Raw genomic sequence first — 23,221 nt, 5'->3', positions numbered from 1 at the left:
TCCAACCACTAAGCACCTGTCACCCCGAGGTGAAGCTTGTGGTGAAGGCGTCGCTTACTAAACAGCTCTCATCCCAACCAGCTCCTCTCGTCTCTCTCTCTCTCAGAGCCTCGTACATTCTTTCTATTTCGGAGGAGATCATTCATTCTTACCTGATAGGTCGACCGAACACCTTGGTGTTCTCCTCACAGCGCCTCAGACCCTCCTCATTGATAGCCAGCACCTGAAATGGCACAGCATGACCTCAGTGTGAGAGCATTTGGCAACGTTATAAATAAGCAGTGTTTATATATTAACTGTGTTAATACACTCGTCACGGTGTACATTACCCCCCTAACCGCTGACACCTGACTTATGAAAGGTGTTTGACCTATACAAGGTGTGTGACCTTTTTTATTATTATTTCCTTTTTTAAATATATTTTTAATATATATATTTTTCTTTCGATATATTTTCATAGATATATATATATATGTGTATATATAGTTGTGTATATATATATACGTCTATATATTTATCTATATTAAGAATAATATATATAAAAATATGAAAAGGTGTTACCTATACAAGATGTGTGACCTATGAAAGGTGTGTGACCTTTTTTTATGATATAAATATATACTTTTATATATATATATTTTTTTAATATATATATTTTCATAGATACATATATATATTTGTATATATATATATTTATTTATATGTCTATATATTTATCTATATATATATATTTAATTTATAATATATATATATAAAATGACCTATAAAAGTTGTGTGACATGTTTTAATTATATATATATTCTTATATATATATTTATATTCATCGATACATATACATATATTTTATATATATTTGTGTGTATATATATATATATGTCTATATATTTATATATATATTTTAAATATATAATAATATATATAACAAATATGAAAAGATGTGTGTGACCTATACAAGGTGTGTGTGACCTACGTGTCTGAGCAGAGACTCCTCCCCCAGAGCGCGGACCAGGCCTTTGGTGTCCATCTGGCCCAACCGCAGGAGGTACAGAGGACGTCCCTCTGGAGGAGGAGACAGACGGTTAATCCATCAACAGACGGAGAGCAGCTGTGAACACGCTGGAGGAAATACTTTCATGTTTCGTCTTTAAAAAAAGATTGAGATGGGAAGATAGACTGTTCACTGTGGGAACACGGGTCCTTTAAATTAGATTTATTGTGTCAACACGGAACCTTCGAGACAAGGAATGACCAGCATGCACCAGGATGTAGAGTGTGACTGTGTGAGAGTGTGTGTGAGTGTGAGTGTGTGTGTGACTGTTTGTGTGAGTGACTGTGTGTGTGTGAGTGACTGTGTGTGTCTGAGTGACTGTGTGTGAGTGAGTGTGACTGTGTGAGTGAGTGTGACTGTGTGTGTGATTGCGTGTGTGTCTATGTGTCTGTGACTGAGTGTGACTGTGTGTGTGTGTGTGTGTGTGTGTGCTTGCTGTGTGTAACTGGAGTCGATCAGGAGATCTGAGTCTTCCTGTAGGAACAGAAATCGCTTCAACACGACCGACAGACGTCAGAAGCGTCGTTTCGTGTTCCAACGTTACCAAAACAAACAAACAAACAAACGGAGCTCAGCCTCTTCTGTGCTCTGTGAGGTAAAGTTACGGTCTCCGTGACTTTAAATAGAATATAGATGAATACAACGGCTTCAGTTTGGTTTGTCTGACCGAGAAAACACTGAAAATATTCTGAATATAATCTCACACTTGAACCGATTGTTTTGAAGAACGTTCGTGGCACTACACACCGACTACGGACCTCACTCCTCCCTGAAATGAAGTGCACACACACACCGTCGTACCTCGGTCATGGTGGTGCCAGCCCCCGGTGTAGTAGTCCTGGAGGACCTGTGGGGAGGTCCAGGTCTCCAGCAGGTAGTCCACCTGGTGCTGCTTCCTCCAGGTCAGCGACTGGCAGAGCACCTCCCGGGACTTCTCCATGTTGAAGTCTCTGGCGCGCAGGAAACGCAGGATGTGCTCGTCCTTAGGAATCTGGATCGGGGGGGGGGGAGCCTTTAGCGAGACTTGCTGCGCGTCGGTGAAACCACCCTCGTACACCGGCTGTGAAACTATCACCTTTCCCTTGTGAGTCTCCTGCAGCCATTTGCGGAGTCGGATCAGGCAGCTCTCCTGCAGCGGGGTCAGGTCGCCGAGGTAACGCGTGATGTAATCTGCATCCAATTTATCTGCAACGCGGAAACACGACGCCTCGAATTAACATAATGCAGTAAAAGAGTAAGTGAAACCAAAACGCAGGAGTCTGTGCCAATAAAATCTAAATGATGTGTTTCAATGAGCCTCATATGACTAAACAATGAGGCCATGCTTGCTTTCTTTGCATATATATATATATATATATATTAGTGCTGTGAAAAATAACGCGTTAACTCAGTTAATCCAATTACAGGTTTAACTAGTTTTTTTTTTTTACGCATTTAACGCATGCGCAGAATGAGCTTCCAATCCGTCTGTTGTTGGTCGTCGGGACGAAAAAAAAGTCACTTGCAAAATGAGCTTCCAATCCACCACTTCAATCTGAACTCTGTCCGCTCTCATGCAGACGGTCTGTTCATCGGTAATGATCCTTCCGCAGGTTCACCTCCGGAAACCTTGTTACGACTTTTACTTCCTGTAGATCAGGGTCTCAACACGTCGATCGCGACCTGCCAGTCGATCGCGCGTAGTGTTGGTAGATCGCATGACATTAAAAGATTGGCCCGCCCCTGACATGCTCTCTAGAGCACGGCTTTGTTCTTTTATTAAACTACACGCCTGTTGTTGATCGTATCTCCACAGCAGCATGTCATTTCTGTCTCTTCGCGTTGCGTTAACACTTATCGATCTCCGCCTGGCGCGCCACAGACCTCCGTGCGCGCGCATCGGGACCGAGCAAAAAAAGTCACTTGTCAATCTGTCCACCTTTAGATTGTATCATGGTGGAGTTAATGGTTGACAAACAAGAGAAAATGTTCTGTTTAACCCTCCTGTTACCTTTACATTTACGAACATATTTTACCCTCGGGTCAATTTGACCCCAGCAATTAAAACCTCCAGAAAATTATTAGAATTAATATTGCTTCCCAAGTTTAAGTGTGAGGTACTTTATGTTTGTTTGTTGACTACCTAAATAGCCCTTTAAATAAATAAAAAAGTTGATATTTCTGATATGTTTGACACAGTGAAAAACAGCCTGGGGTCAAATTGACCCCAAAGAACACCGACATTAAACATTGAATGGGGTCAAATGGACCCGAAAGATAACAGGAGGGTTAAACATTCTGTTTAGGATGAAGATGTATTAATGTTCCAGATGGAAGAAAACTGCTAAATAACTGCTGAGTTGCAGCACCATTGTATAGAAGAATGTATAAATGTATATATCCGTCTTTTGTCATAAATCTCTATGTTCTCACAAAATATACCGAGAATATCGGTAATATGTGATTAATCATGATTAATCCACAAAAACCTGTGATTAATCCGATTAAAAATTGTAATCGTTTCACAGCCCTAATATATATATATTTAAATTGATATTATATATATATATAAATTGATATATATATATAAATATATATATACATACATACATGTATATATATAAAGATTTAAATGTATATATATAAAGATTTATATATATGTATAAATTTATATATATATAAATATATATATAAACAAATATATATAAATAAATACATATATATATAAACAAATATATATATATATATATATATATATAGATATTAACAGTGCTACTTTGGTACTAGTGCAAATATTCAGTGGACATTAAATAAACAAAAAAGGACCGTCTCTCTTTGTTTTCAGTCATCTGAGGGAACGGACCTTCAGGAGTACCGGGCAGCATCTCCGTGAAGCCGTCGTCCTGCAGAGCGACGCTGTCCCGCACCGCGTCCTGACAGGTGACGTCCTTGGCGTCGGCGGGCAGCGGGATGGACACGGCGGGCGTGACCGTCAGCTTGGGGAGGACCGCCGGGCTGCTGAACAGGCTGGTCAGCCTGGGCCGCGGCGCGGGGAGCGGCGACGAGGGAGTCCAGCGCGGCACGTCGGTGATCCCTTCGTCTTCGAGCTCTTTCAGGTAGAAATCGATGATTTCTTTTCCCTGTGAGGAACACGAGTATAGAAATTTAAAAAAAGTGACAACTGTGGCCAAAAGAAAATAGCAGAAGAGGCTGTGAATTAAAAAGGAAATGAGATTTAAGGGCGCCAACACGTGCACTTTATGCAAACCAAGAAAGACAAAGACTCTGGTTGTATTTGCAACTGAAGAAATGGAAATGGGGAGAAAATGAAATCCACGTGGGCAGCAGCCCTCCTGCAGAAGACGGATGACTCACTGGGTCCACACAGAAGACCCTCGTCCACTCAGAGATTACGCAACTTTATTTATGCAATGAAGATTTGAGTTGATGAGACACACCTACATGCATTGATTTAGGTCATCGACACACACACACACCTTTTTGATGCTGCCGGCGTACTGCTTCATGGCGATCTTCTCCACCGTGCTCTCGAAGCCGAAGAAGGACTTGATGTCCAGGCTGGCGGTCTGCTCGAAGCAAGTCCACTCTTCATTCTCAGGGTGAACCTGCAGCGACACACACACACAGTCAGCACCCTTCATCGTGTTTCACTGAGTGTGTGCGATGCATATCGCGGGCCGTGGAGGACACTGACCGAGTAGCAGCAGGTCTCACTGATGATGACCCGGTTGGAGAAGGTCTCGTTGTGCGACTTGATGTGAAGCGTCCTCTCCTTTCGGTTCAGTGTGTTTTTCTGGATGAAGTAGACGTAGTCCACACCGGCAATCTGCGCACGCACACACACACACACACACACACACACACACACACACACACACACACACACACACACACACACACACACACACACACACACACACACACACACACACACACACACACACACACACACACACACACACACACACACACACACACGAGATTCAATCGACAGACTAAAATAAGGATTAAACTGAATAAACTGAACTAAAAGCAACATTATTAGTTATAAAGACTTTGGGGCATGAGGAGTTGGTAAACATCCCGTGTCCAGAGCAGTTTACTCGAGACGCACATCCGATGCTCTACGTACCCTCTTGAGCAGCCGCGGGGCGTCCACGTCCAGCGCGCAGCGCCGCTGGACCCAGTTGGTGGAGCCGTCCTCGTTGCTCTCCTCTTCCACCACGTCGCTCGCCACGAACATCGGGAGGAGGTGGCAGGTGGGGAAGCGGCGCTCGTAGGCCTGGAGGCGAGGAAAAGAGGAACGGAACCGTCAGATATTCACGGTGGTTCGACATCCGGGGATCAATCTGGTTGGTATGAAATGTAATTATAGAATAGAGGGAAACAAAAGACGTCTCAATGCAGCCGGCAAACAAGAAACAACACTTTAAAATCACTTTTTAGGTTTTTCTTTGAGGTTCTTTAGCGACAACAAATTATTTCTTAAAGTCTGACCTGCTGAGTCAGATTTTCATTCTAGGAGTTATAATTAAATATACGGCTGAACGATGTAAACCTTCCCAGTCAGTGTAAAGTGTCAAAAACTATATTTTTTACTTTGTTATCCACATTGGTAATAAAACCCACAATTCACATAATTAAGAAATACATTATTTTATTTAATTATATATTATAAGCTGCTTACACAAGTGTTAGGAAGTTATCATTTAGAATTACATCTCAAATATCGATTTTATATTCTCGTGAAATCATCTCCGTGAACAAAATGTTACATAATAATATAATAATAATAACATGACAACATATTTTATAGTTTAGTTTTGAAACCTCTCCCTAAACATGGCATTCTTGTGTCGGGCCTTGAGAAAAGATAATATTTAGAAAGGCTTTGCTCAAAAGTTCAGGCCTAAAACATTTTTTACCACAGTTTATGAGAAAAGTATGAGATTAAAGGTTCAGGTATGTTGTAATAATCAAAGTATTGAGACGAGAAGGACTGAAGAATCTGAATAAGTGGCCAGAAAATAAGTGTAAACCAGTTTGAGGCCAAAGCTCCTGCTCCTCCTCATTAGCCAATTAGTTTATTATTTGGTGCTTTGGTATATTTGTAATGCGGGACTGGGTCCATGTTGTATGTTCTCCTTCATATCGCGATAGACTGAGGACACAGCAGCCGGGAAGAGAGACACAGATTATCTTTACTGGGTTTCCACGTCATTGTATTCTAGAAAACAGGAACTAGTTTGGATGTAAATTAAACACAAGTTCATCGGGTCCAGCAGACCACTAGCAGGGCCCCTGAGCCACTACCAGGGCCCCTGAGCCACTAGCAGGGCCCCTGAGCCACTAGCAGGTCCCCTGAGCCACTAGCAGGTCCCCTGAGACACTACCAGGGCCCCTGAGCCACTAGCAGGTCCCCTGAGCCACTAGCAGGGCCCCTGAGCCACTAGCAGGTCCCCTGAGCCACTAGCAGGGCCCCTGAGCCACTAGCAGGGCCCCTGAGCCACTACCAGGTCCCCTGAGCCACTACCAGGGCCCCTGAGCCACTAGCAGGGCCCCTGAGCCACTACCAGGGCCCCTGAGCCACTAGCAGGGCCCCTGAGCCACTACCAGGTCCCCTGAGCCACTACCAGGGCCCCTGAGCCACTAGCAGGTCCCCTGAGCCACTACCCTGAGCCACTAGCAGGGCCCCTGAGCCACTAGCAGGTCCCCTGAGCCACTACCAGGGCCCCTGAGCCACTACCAGGGCCCCTGAGCCACTAGCAGGGCCCCTGAGCCACTAGCAGGGCCCTTGAGCCACTACTAGCAGGGCCACTACAGGGCCCCTGATTCACTCGGCTGTCCATGGACTGAATGCTGAGCTGTTGTTCTCTGGAACAAGCGGGCAGCTTTGTGCTGCGTCAGCATTACAGCGCTGACCGTAAACATCGGCTTCACCCATGAAAACAACCGTGTGTCAACAATCTGGACCACAGAGGCCAAGCGCACTCAAAACAATAGCCCGAAATACTGTACGGAACTATATAAATAAACCTCTCAGCCGCCCGTGTGCACCGGAAACCCAGAACTGGAAGGTCATGAGACCTCAAAAAGGAAACAAAAAACAAAAACCACCAAAAAAGAGACTCGATCTGGTCCCATCGGGGCCACACTGAACACAACACCGCCGGCATCGACTGGCCCTCAGACTTTATGCAGAGCAGTGTGGTACAGTGTGGTACAGTGTAGTACATTGTTGTAGATTGTTGTACATTGTGGTATATCGTTGTAGATTGTTGTACAGTGTCGGCGATGTAGAACATCAGGAAAGCCGCTGCATGCCGAGCAGTTCGTAAAGTTTATTTTGGAGCTTAAGAAACTTCTCGACGTGTTCTTTCCTCGGCCATGTCCGAGATGAATACACATGTGTGTTTGTCCTTCGCCTCAACCTCGGCACACCAAGTAAAAAACAATGAACCAACAAAACAAATCTTAGTTTCCAGGTCAGATGTAAGATGTAATGAATACTGCATCATCATCACGTCTCCATGAAGACGAGTTCAGACACAACAGAACCGTGAGGGAGGGAATGGGTTCGGGTCTCCAGATGTGGTTTCCAGGAGGCGGAGTAGAGAAGACGTAACAATGCACGGCCGTCTGATCCCTTCCTGACACACGAGAACATTCTCCCTGTGGGCCGCAGACAATGTGGGTATGGGCATGTTTACGAAAGACTGGACTCATTTCTCTCAGGAAGGGAGATTCAGGAAATCCAGAAGAGCTGCATGGAGCATGTATGAGCAGGAAAACCAGAGCGGCTGTGATCTGGCAGTAAAGTAGCTGCAAGGAAAAGCCAAACAAAAACAGGAAAGAGCTCAGTTGGACATACCATGTTGTGTTTTCAAGCTGACATCTTTATGTTGAGGGCGATAGAAACTTCTGGAGCAATTGCAACTTTACCTTTAGGACATCTAGTACAGCTGAAAATGCGAGTCAACTAATCTATTCATCGACTAAGAGATGAATATATATGTATATATGTATAAATATGTGGATTAGCTGCTTTGCTCTGTATCCGTGGGATCGGGACTGGTGGTTGCCAATGGCAACTCATTTTCTGACCCTTAATAGACCAACCCAGGGTTCTTACACATTTTGACCGATGGATTTCCAGGACTTTTCCAGGACTTTAAACCAACTGTCCATGACCAAACTGAAATCTCGGTATAAACATGAAAAAAGTAGAACATGTTGCGTATTGAGAGCGTACGCCGGCTTATATTTTGAGCGTCTTTCTTTAAAAAACACATTAATTATTTCAAACTCGGCGTAAATGAACATGTGATTATAACTAGGGTTGGGTACCGGAAACCGGTGCCAATGTGGTGCCGGTTCCAATACAACCGGTATTACCCGGACCAAAACGCAACGCACATTTCGGTGCCTGAGCCGATTGAAATTGAAAAAAACTTGTTGTGAACTTCTCAGGTGACTCCGCCCTGTCAGCAGGTTACGAGCCTCTCATATTTAACTCTGACAGCGGAGGCGTGGCCGTGTGTGACTGTGAGCCCGTGTGGAGCACACCAGCGTCAGGCTGGGCGACGGGGAGACCGTCACCGGTCCCCCTGAACACGGGGAGACCGATGATGACGAGCAGCCTTAACTCAGATTAGTACCGTATCGTTGATTGCAAGTCTTGCATTCATAAAAGTAGCCCAAGAAATAATAAATTAGCCATTATAACCATGTTTAAGCTAGCTCGTAGCTAGCGCTAGCTACGAGCGTGACAGTCTGCTAGCAGATGTGTTGGTGTCCAGCGATCCCGGCTGTATACCCGGTGTTACCGGGAATATAATGACGGAGGAATAAAGACCGTGGGGCGTCACTTTGTTTCAGTGTAACTCGCTGTCAGAAGCAAAACTTTATTTGTCACGTGTCATCTTCAGTCCCTCTGATTGGTTGTTCTCTTTGCCCATCAACACAGTGACAGGATTAACCCTATAAAGTCTGCACATGACAATACATATCACATCATATAATGGAGAACATGTATTGTGTATGTTAACAGTCTGATATCCGTTGTTGTCGTGCTCCATGATAACGGCTTCTTCAGGGAATATGGCCAAAGAGGTTTTTAATGTCCTCATTGTGCGTAAAAAAACAACAACTATCGGTTCAGGCACCGTTTAGCACCGGTATCGTTTTTAAAGTACCGGTTTAGCACCGGTATTGGAAAAAACCCAACGATACCCATCCCTAATTATAACACATTTCCATGACTTTAATGATTTAAGTTTTTTCCATGACTTTTGAAACAATAAAGGAAATGAGCATTTTAAAATTCCATGACTTTTCCAGGTTTTCCATGACCGTAGGAACCCTGCCAACCAAGATCTTTTGACAGTGAAAATAATCATGTGTTGCAGACTTTAAAAACAACACACTTTATTATAATGACCCGCTGCACACAGAGAGTAGATGACCTGGTTTTGCTTTTTGAGGTTGAGACGGAATGGCTGACGAGTACGAGTACCAACCTATTAGTGCAGAAAGAGGTCGACCAAGGGTAGCCTGCCCCTCGGAGCAACCGTCTCCAACCACCCCGTTCTATCCCAGGTGTAAACAATAGTCTTGGTTCATTGTTAAAATATTGGGAACATGTTGTCAGACGAAGGAAGACACAATGTCCTCGTCACGGTTTATCTCCAGCTCTGCTGCGTGAGACTCTTCCACGCAGCTACGAGGTTGTGCCAACAGTCGAAGGATCCAAAGGATCCACGTACGCTTAAAACTACTGAAGACCAGATGCGTTACGATCGAGGAAAATACCATTTTCTATTTCCTAATCAATTGGATTGTGAGCCTTTCTGAAGAAAGAAGAAGCACAAGAATGTGCAGCAACGTATTGCCAGACGGTTTTCAACACCCTTCCCCGAAGGCAGAGGCAGCTGAAACACAACAACAGCTCTGATGCAACATTTCTATGAATGTACAGCTGCTCACAGGAACAAGAGGAGGCGGCAGAATAAGACTCGCTTGTAAATGTTCTGGTATATCAAGTTGATACGGACAAACACAAAGTGCCACAGACGCACCACTATCCTGCCAGACGGCTTCAGAAGAGACGACTAGTTCCACTTCTCCAGTGTGTTGCATCGTTGGTTATGCCATTTGCTTATATAGGCCGAGTGAGGCGAGAGCCTAAAGTCTCCAACACCGACAAACACTTCCAACTTCCTCGGTAGCAGCATCACATCTCTGGAGCCGATGAACATGGTTATGTAAGAGACAACCGCCGCCCAGAGGCTGGCCTCTGCTATTTCTATCAGCTTGCTTCTGGCTGGGGAAATGGGAACATTTTGGTCAGGAGCACTTTTAGGATTAAAGTAGTTGCTTAGAGATGATGTCAAAACAGACCCGCCAAACAAAGCTGAGACGCAGCAGACGATCTTGGCCGCATTTCCTAAGTTTTCTGAGGAAATTTACAAGACAAAAGAGTGACTAACTGCAGAGGGGTGAGACCAGTTCAAGGGAATTGGGTTGCGAGGCAACAACGCAAGTCCATGTTGACTTCCTATCTGCTCACATACAACAGGGAATATATACAGGAAGTAAGGGTCATTACATCCCTGGATCAAGTTGGTGCCTAGCTGCTAGGACCAGGGTTCAGACACATACTGACCAATGGACTTCAAGGACTCTTCCATGACTTTAAACCACATTTTCATTAAGAAAAATGTTGTGAAATCTCGGTGTATACAGGAGTATGTCATATACCTAAATGACTCGAATGAGACAATAGTTTGAATAAAAGAATAAATGTTTCTATAAATGTGTATTCTTTTAATCAAACTGTCTAAATGAACATATAGTATGAATTTAAAAAATGTCCATGACTTTTTCACATTTTTTAAAGGACTTTTTCAGGCTTGGAAATAACCATTTTAAAATTCCATGACCGAACGAACCCTGTCGTACTCCTCGTGCATTTAAATCCAAAATCACACATTTTTACAATCTGGATACCAGGACAGAGGATGTCTTCTGTGTACAGTTTGACACAGCCTCTCTAACTTAATCGATGTCATGACTTGCATGTATGCTTGGAGCATACAGTCACGTCCTATATTTACTCAACTCTGACACACACACACACACACACACACACACACACACACACACACACACACACACACACACACACACACACACACACACACACACACACACACACACACACACACACACACACACACACACACACACACACACACACACACACACACACACACACACACACACACACACACACACACACTTTTAAATAGCGTAGAGGTGGTGGTTTTTAGATAACGGTGAAACAGAGATATGATGGGTACACTGGGACTGGCCATGGCAACCCATTAACTTCAATGAGTGGGCATCAAGGTTTCCTGAAAATATAAGCGCCGTGAGATTACCCTTCCATGGGATCCATTTGAATTTTTGACATTTACAACTGTAAACTAGTCTTTAACCCTTGTGTTGCCTTCGGGTAAATTTGACCCGATTCAATGTTTAATGTCGGTGTTCTTTCGGGAGTCAACAAACAAACATAAAGTACCTCACACTTAAACTTGGAAAACAATATTAATTCTAATAATTTTCTGGAGATTTTAATAGCTGGGGTCATATTGACCTCAAGGGTAAAATATGTTAGTAAATATAAAGGTAACAGGAGGGTGAAACATTGAATCGGGTCAAATTGACCTGAAGGCAACACAAGGGTTAAAAAACACATGACATTTTCCATTCGTTTCACACGTTAGGAAAAACAAACAAGTCTTGTGTATTTGTTCTCAGCGATAAACACGTACAGTACACAGGAGAGAAACCAGCCAACCAGAGCCACAGGCGATCTCTGAAGCCGCCTTCTTAAAAAGACCAAAACCGCCCTTGACGTCAGATACAAACAAACTCGACTTTGAGTGTTTGCTCATGTCAAGTGTGACGTCACTTAGCTAATGTTTGGTGGCAAATTACATTAGGATCCCACGCACCACCTCAGGCCTCAACCCGTTGGGAACGCCATTACAGCGTTAAAAAGGACTGTACCATTCACGGTACCCCGTCACATTTGGGAGTTTGGGGCATTAGCCGCCATATGAACGATAAAAATTAAATTTGACTGACTGGCTCATGTTCGCTGTGGCTCGCAAAGAGGTCGTTAGAAATAATGTCTGGTGGTCAATCGGGGTCACAAGAACATCCGAGAGATTGTTAAGGCGACGGATTAGTGAGACGGCGTTCGTGAGAGAGGTCGTCACAGACAACCCACGACTGGAAATAACTCACGAGGCCATTCTGGCATCCGTTTGCATAATGTGGAGGTGAAACGCTGAGAGAAGGATGTATAAAGAATGGCATGTGGCGAGGAACATGCCTCCTGGTTTGCATTTATTTTCAGAGAGAAAAGCTATAAACTTCAAAACTAGGTCATCGCAGAGAATAGTCGGTGGTCGGTGGGGGAAGGTTACATCTCTGACTCAAATGCTCAGGGAATTAGCAGGTGACAATTCAGACGAAGCTATATCGGTTCACTGGGTCACTAGTGATGATGAAGAAAAAAGGTCTCATACTTGATCGAATAGGGAAACCAAAATGAGGCAAGATTACTCACCTCATTTTGGTTTACGGTAAGTAGGGTTGGGTACCGGAAACCGGTGCCAATGTGGTACCGGTTCCAATACAACCGGTATTACCCGGACCGAAACGCAACGCACATTTTGGTGCCTGAGCCGATTGAAATTGAAAAAAACTATTGTTGTGAACTTTTCAGGTGACTCCGCCCTGTCAGCAGGTTACGAGCCTCTCATATGTAACTCTGACAGCGGAGGCGTGGCCGTGTGTGACCAGTGAGGCCGTGTGGAGCACACCAGCGTCAGGCTGGGTGCCACGGGGAGACCGTCACCGGTCCCCCTGAACACGGGGAGACCGATGATGACGAGCAGCCGGAACTCAGATTAGTACCGAAACGTTGATTGCAAGTCTTGCATTCATAAAAGTAGCCCACGAAATAATAAATTAGCCATTATAACCATGTTTAATCTAGCTCGTAGCTAGCGCTAGCTACGAGCGTGACAGTCTGCTAGCAGATGTGTTGATGTCCAGCGATCCCGGCTGTATACCCGGTGTTACCGGGAATATAATGACGGAGGAATAAAGACCGTGGGGCGTCACTTTGTTTCAGTGTAACTCTCGCTGTCAGAAGCAAAGCTTTATGTGTCACGTGTCATCTTCAGTCCCTCTGATTGGTTGTTCTCTTTGCCCATCAAAACAGTGACAGGTTTAACCCTATAAGGTCTGCACATGACAATACATATCACATCATATAATGGAGAACATGTATTGTGTATGTTAACAGTCTGATATCCGTTGTGTGTCGGTGCTCCATGATAACGGCTTCTACAGGGAATATGGCCAAAGAGGTTTTTAATGTCCTCATTGTGCGTTTAAAAAAAAGTATCGGTTCAGGCACCGTTTAGGCACCGGTATCGTTTTAAAAGTACCGGTTTAGCACCGGTATCGGAAAAAACCCAAACGATACCCATCCCTAACGGTAAGGTAGGTACCTACTTAGATGTCAAACGGGTAAGTAGGTAGACTTTTTTTTACAGTTATGTAGTCAATAGAAAATATGTTAATTGAAGAAAATGTTTTCACTAAAATGTCTGCAACCTGTCATTAGTGAACAAAAAAAAGAATAAGAAAAAAATGTGATGTCCTTTTGTTCATTTTGCCTTCATATACTTTTGGTCAGTCAACACTTATCAGTGATTAACTGACCATAGGTTCATCTCAGGGGTTCCCAGCTGTGTTCAGCTATACTGGCCACACTACTGGCAAGACAAGCGTTCCCCGATGACTCATGAAACACTTTGAATGAAGGTTTGTAAACACAGCATTTGAATAAAAGGCGGATAGGTGAAACCGCTTCTGGAAAAAGATCCCGTCATTAGTGTCCGTGTCTTCCAGGGCCGGGCCAACCGGTTTGACGTCTGCCCACGATATAGCTGTGGACGCAGCCTCCAGGGTGGATTGAGTATATAGTGCAAACTACGAGTTATTTGTCGAGTGCTTAATGGTATTTACACTTTAGTAAAACAGATTTAAATGTGTTGAGCTGCTGTCACGTCTGAAATAAGGACAATTAGAAAGATGGGAAAGGTCTAGGGGGGTGGGTAATCACATCTGGCAAGATGCAAAGAGTCTCTGCCCATCAGGTCCAGATGCCTTGGAGCAGAGGTGTGGACGGCATGTGGGGTAGAGAACAAGCTCCCGCTTAAACAGATGCAACAATAGAGCGTTTGGTCTCTGCATGCCAAGCCGCCCACCTCTCTCCCTTCCAATTATCTCACTGACACACTGTGCTTTGTGATGGCAGAACTGCCTGGAATACCAACTTGGAGAGAGGAGGGAGGAGGGGGGAGGACAATCTGTCCTCACACACACTTTATATAAATGTACAGGCCTAAGGATTGGGTGGGCCAAGAGTATCCGACTGGATACAAGTGTTCACTGGGAATAGAAAGCAGCCGGGTGGCCGTCTATCAGCTATCCAATCGTCAAAGACATAATCATAAGACTGTAAATAAGAAGTGTAGGTAGTCACCGTGACACCACTCATTGGTTTGTGGACTTCCTGTGTTCAAGTCTAGAGGTTTTTGGGGGGGGATTTAGAGATTACATATATGGGTTAACCCTCTTATAGTAGCAGCGACCTGTCAATCACAGTAAGCCCGCCCTTTATGGTCTATTTTACTCTAAATAGGTCCATAATCTACAAAATAAACATCACTCTGTATTGAAGAAGACTTAAAAACTAGCCATCAGGACCATAAACGTATGTTGGCCATGTTTACTGGAGGTAATCTAGAAGGAGTAGGGTGTCATTTTCACATAGACTTCCATACAATGTTGGTTTCAAACCAAACGTGCTAAACATTTTACCAACTAAACATTAAAAGAGAGAAGAAATTCATTTTACCAGCTCTAAAATAAGCCACACATTAGTGTGGAAAACATGGCAGCAAGCATCCAGACGCAGGCAAAGACTTTCACAGTTTACACATTCCTATTGAGAAGGGTGATAACTCTATGACTGCCAAACAGGAAGTTAGCGTCAGACTTTTCCCCTCCACAAAAAAGCAAAATGGGACTTTTGCATTGAATCTTGGATTTTTGCAAAAGAATAAGCTTTATGGCAAACAGGGTTTATCATACTTTTTGTTCAGCAAGATGATCTTTAGTATCAAACCACTATTTATTTTTAAAGAAATATAATCAAACTATACTATGACTTCTCTTCACCACCAATTTGTAGTCTAATTTAGCAACTGTCTTTTTTAAAGATACGTAAAAGCTTCAAAATGTATTCATTAAATTATGTCGTAGAACAAAACAATAGAATCTCTTGAAATCGAGTTTACCACAGACTTCTTTTAAAGCCATCTAACGAAAGACAATCCATTCAAAGAACCCATCGGCTCCGGGACGATGGGAGCTGGAAGTACAAAAATGCAGAGTCGCTTCCAGGTTTTAGTTCATTAACCTTTTAAAAAAACAACCCCTTTTTTTTAGGTTTCTGCTCGAAATAACAAACCCAGACTAGAAAGGGTGAATCTCTGCAGCCACAAAGGCTCTTTCAATAATGTTGGTGTTATAATAAAAAGGCAACCCATGTGATCTTTTGTTCAGATGGTAAATATGAGTATATTGAGTATATATATGTTACTGGTTAAGAGTAAATAAAGATGAAACACAGCTAAAATAGAAGATTCAGGTTCGCCTAAAACAAAAGCTCTTTCAGGGTGAATGTCTCCTGAAGAGTCCAAACTAACCCGGGTCAGAGCCCCATGTGTCACCAGCCGCTCTGCAAAGTGTGACTTTGAAGAAGTGAATCAGAACAAAGTTAGAGACGTTTTTAGTCAAGATCATTTAGACGAGGTCTCGAAAATATGCATTTTGGCACCATCTGTATAATTTAAATGTTCTCATGTACCAAACCATATATTTCACTTGAATATTACTCAATACATCCAAGTAAAGCCGTCTTTGGCTTCACGCCAGTCAACTACAAAAGGAGCGATAAACAAAGTGATGCGGCGCGTCTTCGTGCATAATGATGCTTTTCTTCTCTCTCGCTGCCGAGGCAAAGGGGAGGCGACGGGAGCCGGGAGCACAAAAATGCTAAGTCGTGTCCGGGTTTCAGTCCTCGTAGCTCCGCGTTAACGTCACCGAGCTGCCGCATGGGTCTGAGTCACCACGCGACGCCACACGGGCGCAGTGTAAATATACGCTATAGGGGCCATTGTGCGGACACATTCATCTGTGTCGAGCAGAGCGAGGGGGGGGGGCAGCGTCTCGACCTTGCAGCAGGAAAGAGGCTGAAAGAGTGTCGCGGTGATCAGTGAGTGAAGTCAGCTTCAGAATTGTCTCACAGGCTCAGAGTGATGCTGCTGCCGCGGTGGTGTATTAATGCTGCGCTCGCCTCCCCAACGCAGATCAATCCTGTTTTTGGCAAACGGCATGAAGCCGAGTGAATGAATCAAGACGCCGCGAGCAAAAGCTCCGACGGGTTCATTCAGAGGAGCGGAGGACGGACATGTTCTGAATGGGAAGGGACGGGTGCAACGCTGGGAGGAGCCGATGAGACGTGACGGCTGTGGTAGGAATACTAAATGTCCTCCTGGATGTTAGAGCTCCTTTGAGGAGCTCTGCGCAGGAATAATTACTGTAGCATGAATGATAATTATGTTTCATGCTCTTTTTTTCCAATGAGACTCATTTCCATGACAAAAAAAAAAAGATTGCATGAATAAAACTAGAACGGGCACTCGGTAGAGCGCGTACCTTCGCATATCACAAGACTGGGCATTGAATTATGAACATGTTGGCATTAGTTGCATGACAATTGGATAGAAATTGACCGCGCTATGGTCAAAAGAAGATTTTGACCTTTTCATGACCTTGACCTTTGACCCGATGGATCCCAAAATCTAATCAAATGGTCCCCGGATAATAACCAATCATCCCACCAAATTTCATGCGATTCGGTTTAATACTTTTTGAGTTATGCGAGTAACACACATACAAATGAATAAATAAATACACGCCGATCAAAACATAACCTTCCGCATTTTCAATGCGAAGTTAATGACCTAATTTTAAGGTTTAAAAAGGTGAATCTCTGCTTGTATAAGCGTCTATAGACGTGAGACCACTGGATGAGCGACGCACGCAGCCGGAGCTCATGGATGGATTCAAATTGTCATGCTGCTGCACCAGAGAACTGGTTTTTCAGAAAGCCTTAACCAGACCGGTCTTTAAGTGGGTCAGGACCCAGGACACGATGGGACCAGATGCCGCGCTGGCAGCGCACAGTGCCGAGCCAGGCCAGACAAAAGAGAGGTTTAAAAAGGAGGATGAGCCAGGTTTACAAACTGGAACAAAACAATGTGATCCGACACCCGGCGGACTGAAGGATGACCAGTAAGAACGTTACAGGAAGTCTCAAAGGAGCTAGAAACTAGTTCACGGGAGAGAATAAGCAGATTGTGCAAGATCGGAGCGCCCAGGTGCAGCAGGAAAGAAATGATGCTACCCACACAGAAAAAGATAGACCTGGTGGCGTTAACTCTTTGGTGCTGACGAACAGACGGATTGACCTCTGTGCTTCACGGATTTAAATGTTCTTATTTCAGTTTCCTGACATGTTCCAGTTTAAAAAAAGGACAAAAACAGAAATAAAATGCGGGCCGGAGCAGAAACTTACGACATCGTGACGGGAAACAAAAAGGCAGAAGTAGTAATTGTGTTTTTCGAAGGAGTTGACTCAGAGAAAGGTCTAAAGAAAACTACCGCAGGACGTCCCTTTCATCAAGTCCCTGACAACAGATCCTAGGAAACCATCATGTTCACTGCAGACCTCATTACGGAGCCTTCGGTCACAACGAACGACCCGGAAAACAACTGGTACACACAGAACATCATGGTTCTGAAATGGTTCTTTGAAAGGATTTGTGGCTACTTCACCTACTGGAGAACCATTCTTGCGTTTAAGGCACCATTATTAGGTTATTTGAAGAATTCTTTAAGCAAATGGTTCTTTAAAGAACCCTGGTCTGAAAGGTTCCTTGTGGAACCAGAAATGGTGCCTTAGAGAACCATTTGGTGAAGGTTCTTTGAGATACATTGACAGGTTCTTTGAAGAACTATTTAAGGAAATGGTTCTTTAAAGAACCCTGGTTAAAAGGTTCTCTGTGGAACCAGAAATGTTGCTTTAAAGAACCCTTTTTTAAGGTTCTTTGAGACATCTTTATAGGTTCTTTGAGGAACTCTTTAAGGAAATGGTTCTTTAAAGAACCCTGGTCTGAAAGGTTCTTTGTGGAACCAGAAATGGTGCCTTAAAGAACCATTTGCTGAAGGTTCTTTGAGACTCTTATAGGTTCTTTGAGGAACTCTTTAAGGAAATGGTTCTTTAAAGAACCCTGGTTTGAAAGGTTCTTTGTGGAACCAAATATGGTGCCTCAAAGAACCATTTGCTGACGTTTTACCCTTCACCCTTCACTGAATCCAGAGACTCTGAAGCAGCAGCGTTACTCAGCCTGAAGACTCATGTTCTGTGGTCATGTTGTTTTTATGTCTCTGGTTCCATGTAAACATGAAGTATCTAGAGCTCGTACTTGTTGTGCTGCTGATTAACAGGAATTAGTCAACAAGAAGGAAGCATCCCCCGTCGTTGATGATGACACAAGAGGCAGCGCACTGGCATGAGGCATCCCGTTGGTCCCTTTAGGAACTCGACTGGGACCAGAACACGCTGTCCGGGTGGATTAGATACGGCCCGGACGTTTCCTTACAGCGGGAAACCCTTTGGCTACAGCCACACCTCTAAGTTTACATTTTGAAACGCATGTAGTTACACTAAAGTAGAGTCTTACAGCACCAACAATGTCGTAATGTGGACTTTGTGGGGTCTTAGCAGTCATTACTAGTCTTCCCTGATTCTTCATGCCCCGGATCACGTGACCACGACAACGAGTGGTTGAGGTGCTTAACCGATTACAGGCATTGGTAACTTTATTGTCTCTACCACTACTACTCTACTAGTACTACTCTATATATACTACTACTCTCCTCCAGCAGCAGCAGTGAGAGTGAGAGTGGTGTTGTGTTGTGTTGTGTTTGACATTCCTCAGCGACTCCCCGAGGACGGAGCGCCGCTCTGGAAGTGGACGACGATAACAGCAGCAAAACGCCATCGACTACACTTCCTGTTATTGAGATGCGGCGGCGGACCCAACGGAACCAACGGACCCGACGGACCGCCGAGGCCGAGACAACTATGCCATGGCCCTGCTGAGACTCCGCCCACTGTTGAGACTCCGCCCACTCCTCTTCTCTACCTCCATCTGTCTGATGGATCATGGAGGTCTGGATCGTGGAATATGCCGACTACCAACTCTTCATTGAATGTATTTTAACTCTAAATCTGTCCTTCTGGTCACATGACATAAATTGTTCTGTCCATCCTGGAGAGGGATCCTCCTCTGTTCTCTCCTGAAGGTTTCTTCCCATGTTTTCCCCTGAAGGGTTGTTTGGGAGTTGTTCCTGATCCGATGTGAGGTCAAAGGTCAAAGGTGTCTATGTGTACAGATTGTAAAGCACTTTGAGGGGAATTTGTAATTTGTGAAAATGGGCTATACAAATAAACTGAATTGAATTAAACAAACTGCTGATGCACTTCCTTACTCAGCAATAAAAACAAGACCACTCCATCGTGGTCAGAGCTCATGGACCTGTGTGTGTGTGTGTGTGTGTGTTTTGGTGTGGCTCAAACAAACCCAGTCAGCTGCTGGTCAACAACTCTTTCTTTGAACAGGGTCCGTCCACATGTTGACCGATGAACAGGTTCATCCACATGGTGACTGATGTGTTTCCAGGACTTTAAACCAAATGAAATGACCAAACTGAAATCTCGGTGTATACATGAAAACTTTTTTTAAATGTAGCATTCAAACAATGAGAATTACAAAGCATACAATACACCTTGAATGAAACAAATGAATGAGACAATAGTTTGATTTAAAGAATAAACATTTGTATACATTATTCTTAGAAACGCTTATATACATGTTTATTCTTTTAATCAAACTATTATCCTTCATGTGCAAATCCATCTGTTTGGACTTGGCGTACGCCGGCTTATATTTTAAGCGTCTTCCTTTCAAAAACATATGAATTACTTTAAACTCGACGTAAATGAACATGTGAATATCACAAATTTCCATGACTTTGCCAAAACTTTTGTGATTTAAGATTTTTCCATAACTTTTCCAGGCCTGGGAATTACCAATTTAAAATTCCATGACTTTTCCAGGTTTTCCATGACCGTACGAACCCCGTTTTAAGATCTGCGCTTGACTGAACCACGTCTTAAAAAAGGAAGTTTAGAGTTTCTACTCGGACATACGGACGGTGCTGTGGTGTGTGTTTCCCTCTGGCACCAATTTAGACTAGTCGGCACTTTTTAAGGGCTCCACATCAGGCGTTTCCGCCGTTGAATCACTTCGTGAAAAGTTACAGCCTAATCATTCCCTCGGTGTCGCATCGAGTCCTGTCAAGTCGGTTCTATAGCCCTCGAGCCCGAGCCAAATCAAAACCAGTAAAGCAACTCCACGCACTTATACAACGGTGTATTATTTCCATATTGTGGCCGACTTCTCGCTAAAGAATAGACCTTATTGCCATTAAAGTTGATGCTGGCTATGTCGTAAATCTTGCAAGAGGAGTGTCAAATAGTTGTGAGAAGTCGTGTCAAACATGCCAAAAGGCCGTCGCTGAGATTAACACGCTGACGAGAGAGTACAGGAACAGCTGAAGGCCGGCTGAGATGTGAGCGTTACGCAACAAGCTGGAGCCACAGCGGCGAGAGCCAGAGGTCGACGCACTGCGATGGCGGCCGTCAGCGGGTCCTCGAGAGGCCGAGCCGGAACTACAAGAGAAAAGACTTGAAATGCTTTAGCGGAGGAATGTGGAGCCTTGGTTTTTACCCTTGGAGGGGGGGGGCACGTGGGTATCTCAAGGGACTGGCAGTAGCCACACAAGTCAAATGGAGAGAGAGAACACCACATTCCTCAAAGCAAAATGCAGAGAGATGACAGAGAAAAGCCATGAGTGGCAAATATGTCAGACGCCTCTGCAGGAGGATCTGGAGGGAAGAATCACAACGCTGAGCGGCGCCGTGGGCCAGTGGAGACATGTGCATATGATGCTCTGCACCACGCAACCTGCATGCAGCTTATCCAGGTTACAGGTGGGCGAGTGTTCCTCTGGCTCGGAACAATAAACACTGTGAAGGCTTTGTGCAGCAGGTTGTTGCACTACGGACATGCGACAGACGCGCATGGAGGAGGTTTAGATGAACTGGGCGTCGCGGCCATTTGTCGTCCGAAATCAAACATAAATCAAACCGCCACTGATGCTCCGTGGGTTTCGGTGTTGACGCATGCAAAAGAAAGTACTGTCCATTTCCGCCTGTTAGTATTCTGAGAATTTATTTCTTAAACCAAAAAATAAAGAACAAACAAAATGTTGACACTTACCTGTGCTGTGGTAAAAAACCATTGGCCACCCTGGTGCATGCTGGTCCTGTGCCTACCCACCTCTACATATAACCACAGGTGCCCAGTGTTACCCAATCAGTGAACCGACAACTACATATATTAAACTAAACTACAACTATCATAAGAAACAACTAACATATCAAAACATAACCTAAATAAGCAATAAATAATCAATATTACTTTACAAGAAAACCTAAATACAAAAGTCAAATTAAATAGCTCCAACACTGGGTTTAAATCAAAAAGGAACCGATGCGTTGAGTGGTGCACCGGTGGGTCTGCAGAAATACTCACAAAAAGAGGTCGATCATGGAATTGCACTGACTGTACATCGCAGCCCCCTCTGAGGTTCTGACCACGGAGCAAAACTCTTTCCGGATTCAACTTTAACAGCCACCTTCATCCGTTGCTGCCCTAGTTCACAAACCCCCAGGGCGACGTCTCCACCCCTCAGAGCCCAGGAGGTGGGTCACCTCCTGCTTACAGATCATGTCATTCTGCTTTGCTACTACCCCCCCCCCCCCCCTTACACCCAGGTGTGAGGACCAGCCCTCTTCTTATAGCCCTCCGTTTGCCCAGTGAGGAGATTTTGTCTTTCTGCATCCTCGCCGTAGAAAGCTGATCTCCATTTAAAAAGAGAGATTAGCAAAAGACACACAAGCTGGGAAAAGTCCGAACAAATGTTCATTAAAATGAATTACGCAGGAATAACGGCGCTGATAAAGTAGCTTTGAGAAGTTAAACTGTTGCATAATCGTGCACTAACGCCACGTTACTGACCAACAGCAGCTGAGGTCAAAACATGGAGTTTCAGGGTTTCAAAATAAAACTAGAAAGAGGATTTCCTGCAGAAAATGCGTTGGAACGGGGACAGTTAAATAACTATGAGAGCTATCAAAAAAAGCTGAATCATAAAGTTATAGTTAACGATTTTTTCAACATTTTTAAAGGTAAAATGGTGTCTTTAGCTGAAAGTATGCCGACATTGTAAGCTTTTAAAGTGGAACAAGTTTAAGCGGATTTGAGGCTTTGCGCCATAGGAACCCATTCATTATTTATTCCATAAAAATATTAATCATTTGATAATGTGGAAAGATAAAAAAATATGTGAAAATATACAGTAAAACAAAAGAAGAAGAAGAAGAAGAAGAAACCATCCCCCTGTCAGACGTCACTGGGGGGGAAATAAACCCACGTTCCAAATGTCGGGAGAGAAAGAACGAAGGAACGCTGCTGCTCCATTTAAATACAGAGCGAGAGCAGAAGGACACGCAAACCTGCATGAGCGGGGGAACTCGAGCTGGAAAGTGAACGACGACACGCAGCCGGCCGACGCCAGAAGAGACGCAGCGACGGAATGTTTTTAACAGTTAGAACTGAGGTGGAACCTGTTGGACGCCACAGCTGAAAACAGTTATGCTGCTGAGAGAAGCTATAAAACTGGCCTTCCTTTGAGCCACAAGAAGAACTATATTAATATTTACTATAAAAATCATTATTTATAATAATGTCTGGACTATATGTT

General features: G+C 44.0%; 1 protein-coding gene across 3 annotated transcripts in view; it reads right to left on the bottom strand.

The window, feature by feature from the left end:
* Positions 1-23,221, bottom strand: part of si:dkey-237i9.1 (SEC14-like protein 1) — a 33,977-nt gene that overhangs the window by 8,117 nt on the left and 2,639 nt on the right. For all 3 annotated transcript variants that reach the window (XM_056409131.1, XM_056409132.1, XM_056409133.1), the window contains 8 exons: positions 5,181-5,330; positions 4,743-4,874; positions 4,525-4,653; positions 3,891-4,167; positions 2,124-2,233; positions 1,850-2,039; positions 971-1,059; positions 153-223 (listed from right to left, as the gene is read on the bottom strand). In XM_056409131.1, the coding sequence (XP_056265106.1) occupies positions 153-223; positions 971-1,059; positions 1,850-2,039; positions 2,124-2,233; positions 3,891-4,167; positions 4,525-4,653; positions 4,743-4,874; positions 5,181-5,330 (1,148 nt within the window). The remainder of the gene's footprint in view (positions 1-152; positions 224-970; positions 1,060-1,849; positions 2,040-2,123; positions 2,234-3,890; positions 4,168-4,524; positions 4,654-4,742; positions 4,875-5,180; positions 5,331-23,221) is intronic.

This window comes from Pseudoliparis swirei, chromosome 24 (genome assembly GCF_029220125.1).
Source record: "Pseudoliparis swirei isolate HS2019 ecotype Mariana Trench chromosome 24, NWPU_hadal_v1, whole genome shotgun sequence".
NCBI classification, from domain to species: domain Eukaryota; kingdom Metazoa; phylum Chordata; class Actinopteri; order Perciformes; family Liparidae; genus Pseudoliparis; species Pseudoliparis swirei.
This window is presented reverse-complemented; position numbering and strand designations above follow the sequence as displayed.